General features: G+C 39.3%; 1 protein-coding gene across 3 annotated transcripts in view; it reads right to left on the reverse strand.

Annotated features, from left to right (window-relative positions):
• Window positions 1-4,943: 4,943 nt before the first annotated feature.
• The window catches only part of LOC135472170 (myotubularin-related protein 8-like), a 70,041-nt gene continuing 61,841 nt past the window's right edge, over window positions 4,944-13,143 (reverse strand). Inside the window, exons 11-14 of one of the 3 annotated variants that reach the window (XM_064751542.1) lie at window positions 10,986-11,120; window positions 10,384-10,510; window positions 7,670-8,161; window positions 4,944-5,249 (exon numbers count right to left, since the gene is read on the reverse strand). In XM_064751542.1, the coding sequence (XP_064607612.1) occupies window positions 5,085-5,249; window positions 7,670-8,161; window positions 10,384-10,510; window positions 10,986-11,120 (919 nt within the window). In that variant the 3' untranslated portion in view covers window positions 4,944-5,084. Of the gene's footprint in view, window positions 5,250-7,452; window positions 8,162-10,383; window positions 10,511-10,985; window positions 11,121-13,143 lie in introns of those variants that run through there. The other 2 variants (XM_064751543.1, XM_064751541.1) reach the window with 2 other exon arrangements.

Raw genomic sequence — 13,143 nt, forward strand, 5'->3', positions numbered from 1 at the left:
CACTCACTCAGTTCAACATGGGAAATTAACTTAATGAGGGGCATGAGGGCAATACGACCCAAACTTTTTGCCGGATGTACATGTAACGGCTAAGTGCAAAATATGCAGCCATCCGATCTGGCTTAGGATTGATGTGACATTGTCCTACGTTATTTATTTATTCCACAATTCTCTTCAGCACTGCCATTCTCATACAGAGCTTTCAAGATTTCCCTGTTTTGTTCTCTTGGCCTTGGTGACAGGAGCAGTCAAAGAAGCTCTCAGGTCTCATGTCTGGGGATTACCTTGGGTACATTCTGTTCTGAATTGTACAGAATGGAAACTTTTTGAATATCATACTGAACAAGTCTAGAAGAAAAATAAATTTTATGCCTGCATGATTGACTTTATGTGAGGGCAGTCAGTTTCTGTTTGTTTGTGACTGGGGTTTAATGTTGTTACAGCCGAATCCCCATCATATAACGACTGCTTCTGGCAACAAGTCTGATCCGGAGTACCAACACATGTACAGTGCTGCCTCACTGATACAAACAGGAGGCCCTATTCAGTCACATTCACATTACACTGGCAATGGGTACTAGTACTCGCTTTACTCCTCTAAAGGAAGGTAGTATCAAGCTTAGCAATTTTAACATCTTACTTTATATGAATCGATTTGGGATTAAACCCCAGTATACAGCTACAGCTTAAGATGTTCCATCCATTGCAGACAGTCGGTCATTTGTACCATTTTTTTTTTAAACTATAGTTTAAACACCATACACAAGACGCCGGCAGTCAGTTCTGTAAACAGAGAAAACTAGGGTAATCGCCAATCTTCAGCAAGCTAATGACAAACTTTCACCCGTGATATACAAATATGTAGACCATACTGGTGGAGACAATGGGTCATTAATGAGTGGTAGACTGCGCAAATACGAGTATAAACCACTTTTTGTCACAAGATCACACAGAAACCATGGACGGATAGATTGGCTGAATCTACAAATTGCCGGCTTAAGCAACCTCATTGGGGCTTCAGAGTCACTGTGCTGTGCAGAGGACACTAACCACTCGGGTCAGTGGCCCAGGTATTAAAAGGCATCTAAACACCACCAAAAACATTTTCCTGTAATGATACTATAGCTATATCAGCAACATATACACAGGGAACACAATGAAGACATATACATGTATGCAGTATTCATTATTTCTATATTTCTGACATTTATTTTGCAGTTTATAGCATGTCACAATTTATCACCATGGCAACAGAAATATATAAACATCTCAATTATTAATTGTCTGATACAAAATGAGAGATAGATTTTTGCTTTCTGCCCAATGAAGACAACAATATAGTCTATACTACATGTATGACATGTATCAGTAGGATTTCCTTAGGTTCTAATATGCGTGCTGGTTGGCTGAGCTGAATCACAAACAATAATCTATCTCATTACGAAACGGTCATGTGTTAGATGTGTTTATAGTAATGCAGCCAATATATATGTATGCCATAAAACACATAAAATGGACAAGAATTACATGAGCCTCTAATGATTGCACTCGTCCGTCATGTAAGACTACACCAACTTGGAGATTTTTTACAGCATGATTTTTTTTACAGTTTGTTAACTCGTCCCACATTTAGCAAGGCTTTTTTATTCTTCTTGCAGTACATGTGCCCTTGAAACACCCAAATGGGCACCAGTGAGTTTTCCAGAATTAGTTTTTGCATTCTATTCATTTATCTATTGATATACTGCCATGATCTCCCAAGCATCATACGTACAAATTAAAAAAAGTTCCATTATACAATTCTAAAGTGTTCGCACCATTTCCACTAACAGCAACATCCATATCTGCAATTAGCTATACTGGAATTGATCATTACTCATCTTGCAGTACACTGTCTACATATTAAGATGTCTACATATTAAGATTATGGTCAGGCAGATCGTCTTTTTGTTGTAATAACAGTGTGATTGTGGGTGTTGATGCAGAGACCATGAGCTTTTCAATCCTGTATGTAAATTTGTAAAGTATGCAGAATTGTGAAATATATTGATTTGTGAGCACTTAAGGCTCTGCAAATATCTTTTTTATATATTCTAAACGCAATCAAGCAGTAAAGCAGAATCATATATCACAGACTGATAAACGATAAAGAAACAAAACAAAACATGATGTGTGACTGATCTAAGTATATTAAGGGGGGGGGGGATGGTTTGCTGTATATATATATAGTGCATTGCATTACAATACGTTTTTTATCTTCTATAGTTCTTTTCTTTTTGTTAATGACACATGAAACATGTCACAATAAATAATACAATGTTCTTATTTTCTACAGCCTTTAAACATAGTGAGCAAAGTTTATGTCATTGCTTAGCACAGCAAGCACAGTGATACACGTAAATTGAATACATCACATTCTCATCATTTACATATTAATAGTGACTTCGGGAGCATGTTAACCTGTATAAGCAAATCTTTATGTAGCAGGCATGACCCAAAACAGTAACAATCTGTTCTGAACTAAACATCTGGAAATCTTTGAGTGTAATGTATACACTCTTAAAAGTTGACTTCTAACTCGTAATATTCCACATCATGTACACGAACAACTTTCATGAATTTCAGTTTTTGTTTTCTCTTCATAGCCTTTCTCTGAACTGCAGAGGTCATTTTTTTTTTCACAACTTTTGAAAGCAACCCCCAGAACTTGAAGAGACCTACTGATTCAAGCCAATATCACACATTCTGAATACCTGATTTCAGTTCAACTGGGATTTTTGTAAATAAGTACGTTTCTTAAACATTTATACTAAATGAGAACTAGCTCTCTTAAAGAGATACAGTCAATTCATTCTAAACAAAAAGCTACTTTGAGATTTAATACTAATCATACAAAGTAAAAGAACAAGAACCATTTTTCTTTACATTTACTTTTCTGTTACTAAACTTCAGTAACTCTATTAAAGAATGTGTACATTTACACAGGCTAAGGTAACACTGAACAGCTTTTCAGAGATTTCTACATTAAAGGCTACATTTATGGACATGTTAAACATGTCAAACAGAACGTTCAGATATGTTTCACATACACAGGTATATATTGCACCAAAGAGAGTAAAAAAGTCCAGCCGTGACCATTCAGTCATGTGTAATAACCTCCCGTACATAGTACTACAGATTACATAAATCTCCAGGACACAGTACTACAAATTATATAAATCTCCAGTACACAGTACTACAAATTATATAAATCTCCAGTACACAGTACTACAGATTATATAAATCTCCAGTACACAGTACTACAAATTATATAAATATCCAGTACACAGTACTACAGATTATATAAATCTCCAGCACACAGTACCACAGATTATAGAAATCTCCAGCACACAGTACTACAGGTTATATAAATCTACAGTACATAGTACTACAGATTATATAAATCTCCAGCACACAGTACCACAGATTATATAAATCTCCAGTACACAGTACTACAGATTATATAAATCTCCAGTATACAGTACTACAGATTATATAAACCTCCAGTACACAGTACTACAGATTATATAAATCTCCAGTACACAGTACTACAGATTATATAAATCTCCAGCACAAAGTACTACAGATTATATAAATCTCCAGCACACAGTATATGCCTACAGTATTTAGTATATACATGCAGTCAATTCTATAATACATGTATACCATGAGACTTTTTACTCAGAGCTACCTTAAGGCTCTAATAGAAACATGCACAGTTGTAATGTAATACAACTAAGAGATATACAGGTAACTACATGTATTGTATCAAACCCACAGTATTATAAAATCTCCGAAACTGCATATGGCAGACCTTCTATAGATATCTTGTATACAATATCCCTGACATTTGCTTTAATACTACCAAATAGGACACATATATGTATATATTCAATCCTTAGTGAAGCCAGCCTTAATCTCAGTTCAGCAATGGATATATTGAAATACCTTAAATAACTTTAATAATTAATTACATGATTAGAGTTTTGAATGCCTATCCATCCTTTAAAATGCTCTTGTGGTTGCAAATGTTGATCAATACAACAACAGAGGTGGAGGATGGTACAGAGGTAAATCTATAAATCATCACATACATATTGTGTAAAAGGTTTATAAGCATGTGGAAGGTCAATCTATGGATTATGAGTATGATAAAGAATGCTCCAGCCATATATCAATGAAAAGGAGTCCTGTTAAACAGGCTGATATAAGGACTGCTAAACTACAATATGAAGACAAAATGTCTTATATCGCAAGAAATGTACCACAAAAATTAATTGAAGTTTAAAATTTGACCTTGAGATAACCTTATATTTTAAGTTGTGATCAGTGTGCATACAAGCTTGGCCTTCCCTTTGTTAAATTGTAACTTTCTTTGAAACTTTCCTAACACATTAATTTCCTACATGTATTCTGTATATCGTTCTCAGTTAGAATCTTAATTAATCAGGAGATAAATAGAAATCAAATTAACCTGTTCTGTGCAGGTATTAGCATAAAGTTAAAAAGCCACATTTGATGGGAATAATTTTTTCCTATAAAAGTTGCAATTACTCAAAAATCCTGATATTTCTAATTTGCTAAAAAGCCTGAACAAAATGTTTTAGAACAGTTGTCTCCCTTTATTCTCTTCCAACATGCAGGTTAAACATTCATGCCTTTCCTAACCACTCTAATATGCATTCATCTCTTAAATGTTGGTCAATCAGACAAGCTAGGCTTGATATTTCTTTGATACTGATTAATCAGTCACCAGTAATATGAGTAATGCCAGCCAGACACTAACATATGTAATGGCTTTTCTTAACAAAACACATACTAGTACATTAGTCAATATTAGTACTCATCAATACAAGTACATTGTAATACAACTCTCACATATACAAGTGCATGTATCTATATATAGATATATATATATATATATGTCTATATATACACACAGAATAAACAGAAATTCCTGTCACATATATACTGATATACATAAAGCAACAGGTCACAGCGTGATAAAGTCGGAATAATTTACAGCTAGTGAGCGTAGGACTATACTAGCTGGGGAAGCTCGATGGAAACTCCATAGATGGTGATCTCTTTACCTCCAGGTAGCAGGGCTTACAGACGGGCACGGGCCGTTGAGAGTAGTGGCCAGGCAGCGGGATGTGGCGCGCGATGCAGCGAGTGCAGAACACCTCACCGCATTTCCAACAGTGGTACTGCAATGAGAAGCAAAACAGGCACACATCAGCAGACTGGTCTAAACAGATGACAAAATCACAAATATACAACTTACATATCACTGTACAACATTGTGTGTCAAATCCATTAAGTAAACAACTTACCTCAGCCTCTCCAGCACAACCTTGTGTTCATCAAACTCATTTCAAAGTTAGATTTAGTAGACCCTCCTGATACTGACTTCTAGCTAACTTCTGGTCTAAACTATGCAATGACATCTTCCTCAACATTCGTACTTTGGTACTGTACACTAATGTCTGCAGCTCATCTCACTGGCCAATACATGGAAACAGGTATTCAATGAGAAGAATAACTGATGGACTCGGAGTGTGCATTAAGACAGATCAAGTAAGTGGCAAATCATTTATTTATTGGAATGATTAGTGTTTTACACCTTACTGAAGAATATTTCACTGATACAACGGAGGCCAGCATTATGATGGGAGGGAACCAAGCAGAGCCCTGGGGAACCCACGACCATCTGCAGGATGCAGCCATACCTTCCCATGTACGGCCAAAGAAGAGGCCAGCATGAGCTAGACTTGAACTCACAGTGACCCCAGTAGTCGGTGGCTCCTGGGTCATTGTGCCGGATACAAGTAAATCAACATGGTAATTGGCTACTTTATGTATACAAAACTTTTATTTTGAGAATGGTGAGCACATTTAGTTCCCATAGACTTTGACGTCTCCATTAACATAAATGTTTCACATATTTGACAACAGATCACATTGGTAAGGCCTAAAAGCTGCATGGTTCATATCAGGAATGGTCTTGAAGCAAAGCCACACATCACAAAAGCACTGGATACGAGGGTAACTACTGGTGTTCAAAAGGGTAGGAGAATCAGTTAAGTAACAAACACACCTAATATGGAACTGAATTAGAAGGGAAACACACTTCAGACATGTGACAAGCAAAGAAACAGTTTCTTACGGAAAGTTTTTGCTTAAAGAATTAGATCCACAGTCACCATTTATTCGTAATTACCTGCCCCTGTATATATTGAACCCAAAACTGTTAAAGGTAGGTACATATGTCATATTAGAAAGTGGATAAAGTAACAGTATTATCCTTAATAGGGATTACACTTTCTGAATATAGCACAGATTCCAGTGCTGAAATTTGGCTGAGACCACTGCAGGTTTCGAACCAGCGACCTCAGAGTCAGGCACCAAATCGCCAGCAATATCTGATATATTCACCTAAGGGAGTGACGTCATATGTGATCATCAGAGGGGTAATGTATGTTCGCTGTAAAGTCTAACGGTCAACTACCTTCTACATGTATTTGTTTTTGGAAGGCCTGTTGGTCGAGCAGTCTAGACAGTTGACATAGCTGGCGATTTGGTGCCTGACTCTGATGTGGCTGGTTCAAAACCCGCAGTGGTCTCAGCCAAATTTTAGCACCAGAATGGGTTCAAATTGATATGGCATTGTATCTGCTTCTATGTAACTAGAATCCATTTCAAAAATGACATTGCTTTGATACAAATTCTCAGGTTATAGACCTGCTAGACTTGGGGTTGGCCATCTCTAACTCACATGCCGAGCTGTAATGGGCGACCGGAAGAAGAGCGGCCAGGGCAGTAGATCTATTGTTTTAGTGGATTTAAAGGCATTATTACGTTTCCTAGAAGCCATCCCAGTAATATACTGTTTAAACGGGTTATAATCTTTATAATTTGGGCCAGGAGTTAAATCTGGACTCTAATCCTTTAAGAAATATCTGATTAAAACCTTATCTACCACAGGTACCGCACCATGGAAATCAGATATCCTCAGGTCTGAGTTCAATGACCTCTCCTGGTCATCCAACCACAGTGCTATCCATAAAGGTCAGTGAAAGGTCCCAGACATGCTTACTCCAAATGCACATCTTACAAATATAATTATACAACTTGATTTCATACGTTAAGCACCAAATAGAATTTTTGGACTGTACAACGGACATCAGATTTGTCAGGTACTAAACAATCTGAGTGGTTTAAACCTGCAGCAGAAGCAGTCAGAGCTGAATTTGAACATGTGCTTTCCTTGATCAACTGCCAGGAAGTCACTGTAAGTGAATGCTAATAAATTTGTCATTTTCCTGTATGCCGAATCATCCAGATTAGACATTAGTAAAGCATGTACAATGCATACTAAATGGTAACTAGTTATAATTGTTTATTGTTCACATTTACCCTTTTATAAACCTATCACACAGTATCTAGTTGTGATGAAAAGGAAACAACAAAATACTGAAGATAACATATAGTGTATATATAAATGCTCTGCATACATGTACATCCTACACCAATATGACCTGCAAGCAGAATACCGACACCAAAACATGGTAACAATAACAACACAACACACAGCTTGCATGCAGAGGGGTAAAAAGCTGGAGCTTGCCTTTCGGGAGAAGTGGTCGAACGGTGCAGCACAGTTACACTGGCGAACATTCCTGAACGCCCTCCAGTCTATGGCGACAGTTTTAAGCTCGGCCAGCAACTGGTCGATTGTTAGGGTTCCTACGTGGTTAGCGTTCACATGCAGCTCATGTATACTAGATGATCCATCCTCTATACCTGATCGGGACATCTGTGAGCTGGACTCATCGAAGCCGGACTCGGAGTCGCTTAGCTTCAAGTGGTTCTTCACCCCACCCGAGTCCCCCACGTAAAGTTTGGACACAGCCGAGCTGGGCGCGTCTCCATTGGGAGTGTCTTTATGCTCAGTGCCTGTAACACTTTTGCCATCATAGTTTGTTTTCTGGGGCAACATGCTGTCATCCAGTGCTCCGGAGAGAATGCCGTCTAATGAATCAACGGACAAGAAACCCTGCAGTTTCTTCTGGATTGTCTCCTCAGACTTGCCCAGTAACTTACAGATCTGCGTAACTCGCTGTAAAACATAAATATAACCATGCAAATGATACAGAAATGAGTTCTATGACATTATTTAGAGAAGTACAAACCATATGCATACCTACAGGTTAACACTTAGCTGAGAATTGTTGTCGTAACTGTGAGATGATACAAAGATGACTATTTTTTATTATATTACTTTTATAACTTTTTTTATATTTACCTGAACTATTGTGACAATAATTTTTCATGTAAATTAAAATGGTATCTAGTCAACTACTGCAACTTACCTTGTCCAGATAATTAACATGGTCATCAAGTGAACTATTTTTCTATTTATTCTACAGAAGTTGTGCACCTAAATATTTGCCATTAACATATCACGGCAGTCAGGTTTATGGGTTGAGGAAACTAAAGTTCCAAGAGTAAACCACTGACCTTCACCAGGTAGCTGACAAAGCTGCTGACTGAATAAAGCTGGATAGAGACAAGTGACCTCATCAGTCAGGGGGCTGATGAATGCAGTGAGTAACCACTGTGATCCAGTGAACCACCGTGATCTCCAGTAAGTTCACATGGCCTTCCCATGAACTGCCATCTCACCTTCTCCAGTAAGTTCACATGGCCTTCCCATGAACTGCCATCTCACCTTCTCCAGTAAGTTCACACGGCCTTCCCATGAACTGCCATCTCACCTTCTCCAGTAAGTTCACATGGCCTTCCCATGAACTGCCATCTCACCTTCTCCAGAAAGTTCACATGATCATCCAGTGAACTGCCATGATCTCACCTTCTCCAGTAAGTTCACATGGTCATCCAGTGAACTGCCGTGATCTCACCTTCTCCAGTAGGTTCACATGGTCATCCAGTGAACTGCAGTGATCTCACCTTCTCCTGTAAGTTCACATGGTCATCCAGTGAACTGCAGTGATCTCACCTTCTCAAGTAGGTTCACATGGTCATCCAGTGAACTGCCGTGATCTCTCCTTCTCCAATAAGTTCACATGGTCATCCAGTGAACTGCCGTGATCTCACCTTCTCCAGTAAGTTCACATGGTCATCCAGTGAACTGCAGTGATCTCACCTTCTCCAGTAAGTTCACATGGTCATCCAGTGAACTGCCATGATCTCACCTTCTCCAGTAAGTTCACATGGTCATCCAGTGAACTGCCGTGATCTCTCCTTCTCCAATAAGTTCACATGGTCATCCAGTGAACTGCAGTGATCTCACCTTCTCATGTAAGTTCACATGGTCATCCAGTGAACTGCCATGATCTCACCTTCTCCAGTAGGTTCACATGGTCATCCAGTGAACTGCAGTGATCTCACCTTCTCCTGTAAGTTCACATGGTCATCCAGTGAACTGCCGTGATCTTACCTTCTCAAGTAGGTTCACATGGTCATCCAGTGAACTGCAGTGATCTCACCTTCTCCAGTAGGTTCACATGGTCATCCAGTGAGCTGTCGTGATCCCACCTTCTCCAGTAAGTTCACATGGTCATCCAGTGAACTGCCGTGATCTTACCTTCTCATGTAAGTTCACATGGTCATCCAGTGAACTGCAGTGATCTCACCTTCTCCAGTAAGTTCACATGGTCATCCAGTGAGCTGCCGTGATCTCACCTTCTCATGTAAGTTCACACGGTCATCCAGTGAATTGCCGTGATCTTACCTTCTCATGTAAGTTCACATGGTCATCCAGTGAACTGCAGTGATCTCACCTCTCCAGTAAGTTCACATGGTCATCTAGTGAACTGACGTGATCTCACATTCTCCAGTAAGTTCACATAGTCATCCAGTGAACTGCAGTGATCTCACCTTCTCCAGTAAGTTCACATGGTCATCCAGTGAACTGCAGTGATCTCACCTTCTCCAGTAAGTTCACATGGTCATTCATTTAACTGCCATGATCTCACCTTCTCCAGTAAGTTCACATGGTCATCCAGTGAGCTGCCGTGATCTTACCTTCTCCAGTAAGTTCACATGGTCATCCAGTGAACTGCCGTGATCTCACCTTCTCCAGTAAGTTCACATGGTCATCCAGTGAGCTGCCGTGATCTTACCTTCTCCAGTAAGTTCACATGGTCATCCAGTGAACTGCAGTGATCTCACTTTCTCCAGTAAGTTCGCATGGTCATCCAGTGAACTGCCGTGATCTTACCTTCTCCAGTAAGTTCACATGGTCATCCAGTGAACTGCCGTGATCTCTCCTTCTCCAATAAGTTCACATGGTCATCCAGTGAGCTGCCGTGATCTTACCTTCTCCAGTAAGTTCACATGGTCATCCAGTGAACTACTGTGGTCCTTGGCTGCACTCAGGATGTCCATAATGTTTTCTCGAGGATGAACGCCATTCTCAAACCGGTTGTACATTCCTCGCCAAAACCTTTCAGTGCAAAAATAGAGAAAGATACATTTTGAGGGGATATGTATATAGCATGTAGTTAACTAGACTTGGCATAAGAAGGCAAACAAGTTCAGAACTTACTGGAAGTACAGTAAATTGGCACTGTAATATATTAGCAATCCTGGAAAGCTTAGTTTCACATTACACAGGTTAAGACAATTTTCATCTCGAAATGGAGGTCACTAAAATATACGATTTACTGGCTGCACTGTAAACTGATAATAGAAAGTAGTTACTATTTAAATGTATTTATCTAATTTATTTATGTGACTGGAGTTTCATGTGGTACTCATGTGGTATATTTCAGTTATACAATGGCGGTCAGCATTATGGTGAGAAGACACCTGTTCTAGACAAAACTCAGAGGGCACAGTATTAGCTGTCAATAGAGCACAGTGTGGAATGCTTACTGGGCACACTATTATGTATGTAAACAACACTGCATGTAACTTACTGGAAACACTGTGGACTTGTATTAGGAATCAGCACAGGGCAGGTAACCTCCATTTCCTTCTTGTACAATGGGTTTAGATAATCACTCTGGTTCTTTGCCAAATAAGACCACAGGGAGTATGTTCTGTCGTGTAGCCTGTAACATAAAGGTAACCATCAGAAACTCACCAACAAGTAAGTCCAGACTGGGATTTCTGGTAATGACTTCATAAATGTCACAAAAAATGAACTAGAATTGCAGACTAAACAAAATTCGAACCAGGGATCTGAGGTAAAAACACGTTTTTAAAATAAGCACACAGGAGTCTGAAGTGTCCTCTTTTTTTTTGTAGCGAATTGTCACATTTTATAATGACCTCCTGTGCAGTAATGATATGTTTTCCAAATCTGTGCAACAACCAAGTTCATTCATACACTGTACACTTTTGACGTTTCGCCTGTCGGTTACTGTCATTTACTTTCACACTTCACACGGGCTAAGTAGAGGCAAGAAGTGGGTGATTAGCCCCCCCCCCCCACCCATTTCATTACTGTATGGCAGTACCCTGCTATTCTGAGCCCTATTCGGGTACAAGTGGATTTCACTGAGAAATATTACAATCAGGACTGTCCTCCTATTGCAGAAGAGTTACCTTTCCCACGTTTTGGAATCGGAAACCCATTAAAGACAAAAAACATAGTTTCTGAAAAAATACTTTGACTACCTTTGACCCCTTTTCAGTGGCACTGTGTGCGAGTCCAGCATATCGGGAGACAGGATTTGTCTGTGTTGTTGACATATTAGAGGTTCACACCACACTGACTGGCTATGTATCAAAATAGAGTGCATTTTTTATGATTATCGGTATGCAAGTATGCCCAGGTGTCGCCAGCGACAGGTAAGATTATTTTTTTTCCTTTCGTCGACAAAAATAATATCATCAACGGGCATAGGCCTAATACACACTTGTAGATTTCGAGCCCTGTAATTGTAAGTTGTTGCTTTAAACACAGTTTGAGTCATTACCTGCTGGTAATTTGCAAGTAAGCATTTACAGGGTGTTAAATTCTTCATTCTAAACAGCTCTGCATGCATAATAACGGATATTTGACACGCCACTCCACATGTGCAAAGGTACTGGGTGATCATGCTCTCGAAAGAGTTTTCTCTCGAATTCCCTTTCATCACAAAAAGGCGATCATAAACAGTGAATTAACCCTTTGTGTACTAAATTCATTACGATTAAAACTGAGGAAAATATGAACTGTTGGTGGCAGGAGCATAGACTGACTGCTCAGTGAAGTGTGAGCTTGTTTATTATGTTCAGGAAGTGTTCATATCATCCCCTGACCATCGCTGATGATCTCCCGTGGCGCCAAGTCAGTAAGAGCCACAATCAATGCAATGAAACATGGGATACACTTTCCAAAGCTGAGGACCAAACTTAAGGTCATTTGCCATACCTACCTGAGATTTATCCTATCTGCTTCACAGTTCCCTATTATCTACAACAGATCTATGCTGGCTATCTGTATCACAGTTCCCTATTATCTACATCAGATCTATGCTGGCTATCTGTCTCACAGTTCCCTATTATCTACATCAGATCTATGCTGGCTATCTGTCTCAAAGTTCCATATTATCTATATCCGATCTATGCTGGCTATCTGTCTCACAGTTCCATATTATCTACATCAAATCTATGCTGGCTATCTGTCTCACAGTTCCATATTATCTACATCACATCTATGCTGGCTATCTGCCTCACAGTTCCATATTATCTACATCAAATCTATGCTAGCTATCTGCCTCACAGTTCCATATTATCTACATCAGATCTATGCTGGCTATCTGTCTCACAGTTCCATATTATCTACATCAGATCTATGCTGGCTATCTGCCTCACAGTTCCATATTATCTACATCAGATCCATGCTGGCTATCTGCTTCACAGTTCCCTATTATCTACATCAGATCTATGCTGGCTATCTGTCTCACAGTTCCCTATTATCTACATCAGATCTATGCTGGCTATCTGTCTCACAGTTCCCTATTATCTACATCAGATCTATGCTGGCTATCTGTCTCACAGTTCCCTATTATCTACATCAGATCTATGCTGGCTATCTGTCTCACAGTTCCCTATTATCTACATCAGATCTATGCTGGCTATCTGCCT

The sequence above is a fragment of the Liolophura sinensis genome, chromosome 8, assembly GCF_032854445.1.
Source record: "Liolophura sinensis isolate JHLJ2023 chromosome 8, CUHK_Ljap_v2, whole genome shotgun sequence".
NCBI classification, from domain to species: Eukaryota; Metazoa; Mollusca; class Polyplacophora; order Chitonida; family Chitonidae; genus Liolophura; species Liolophura sinensis.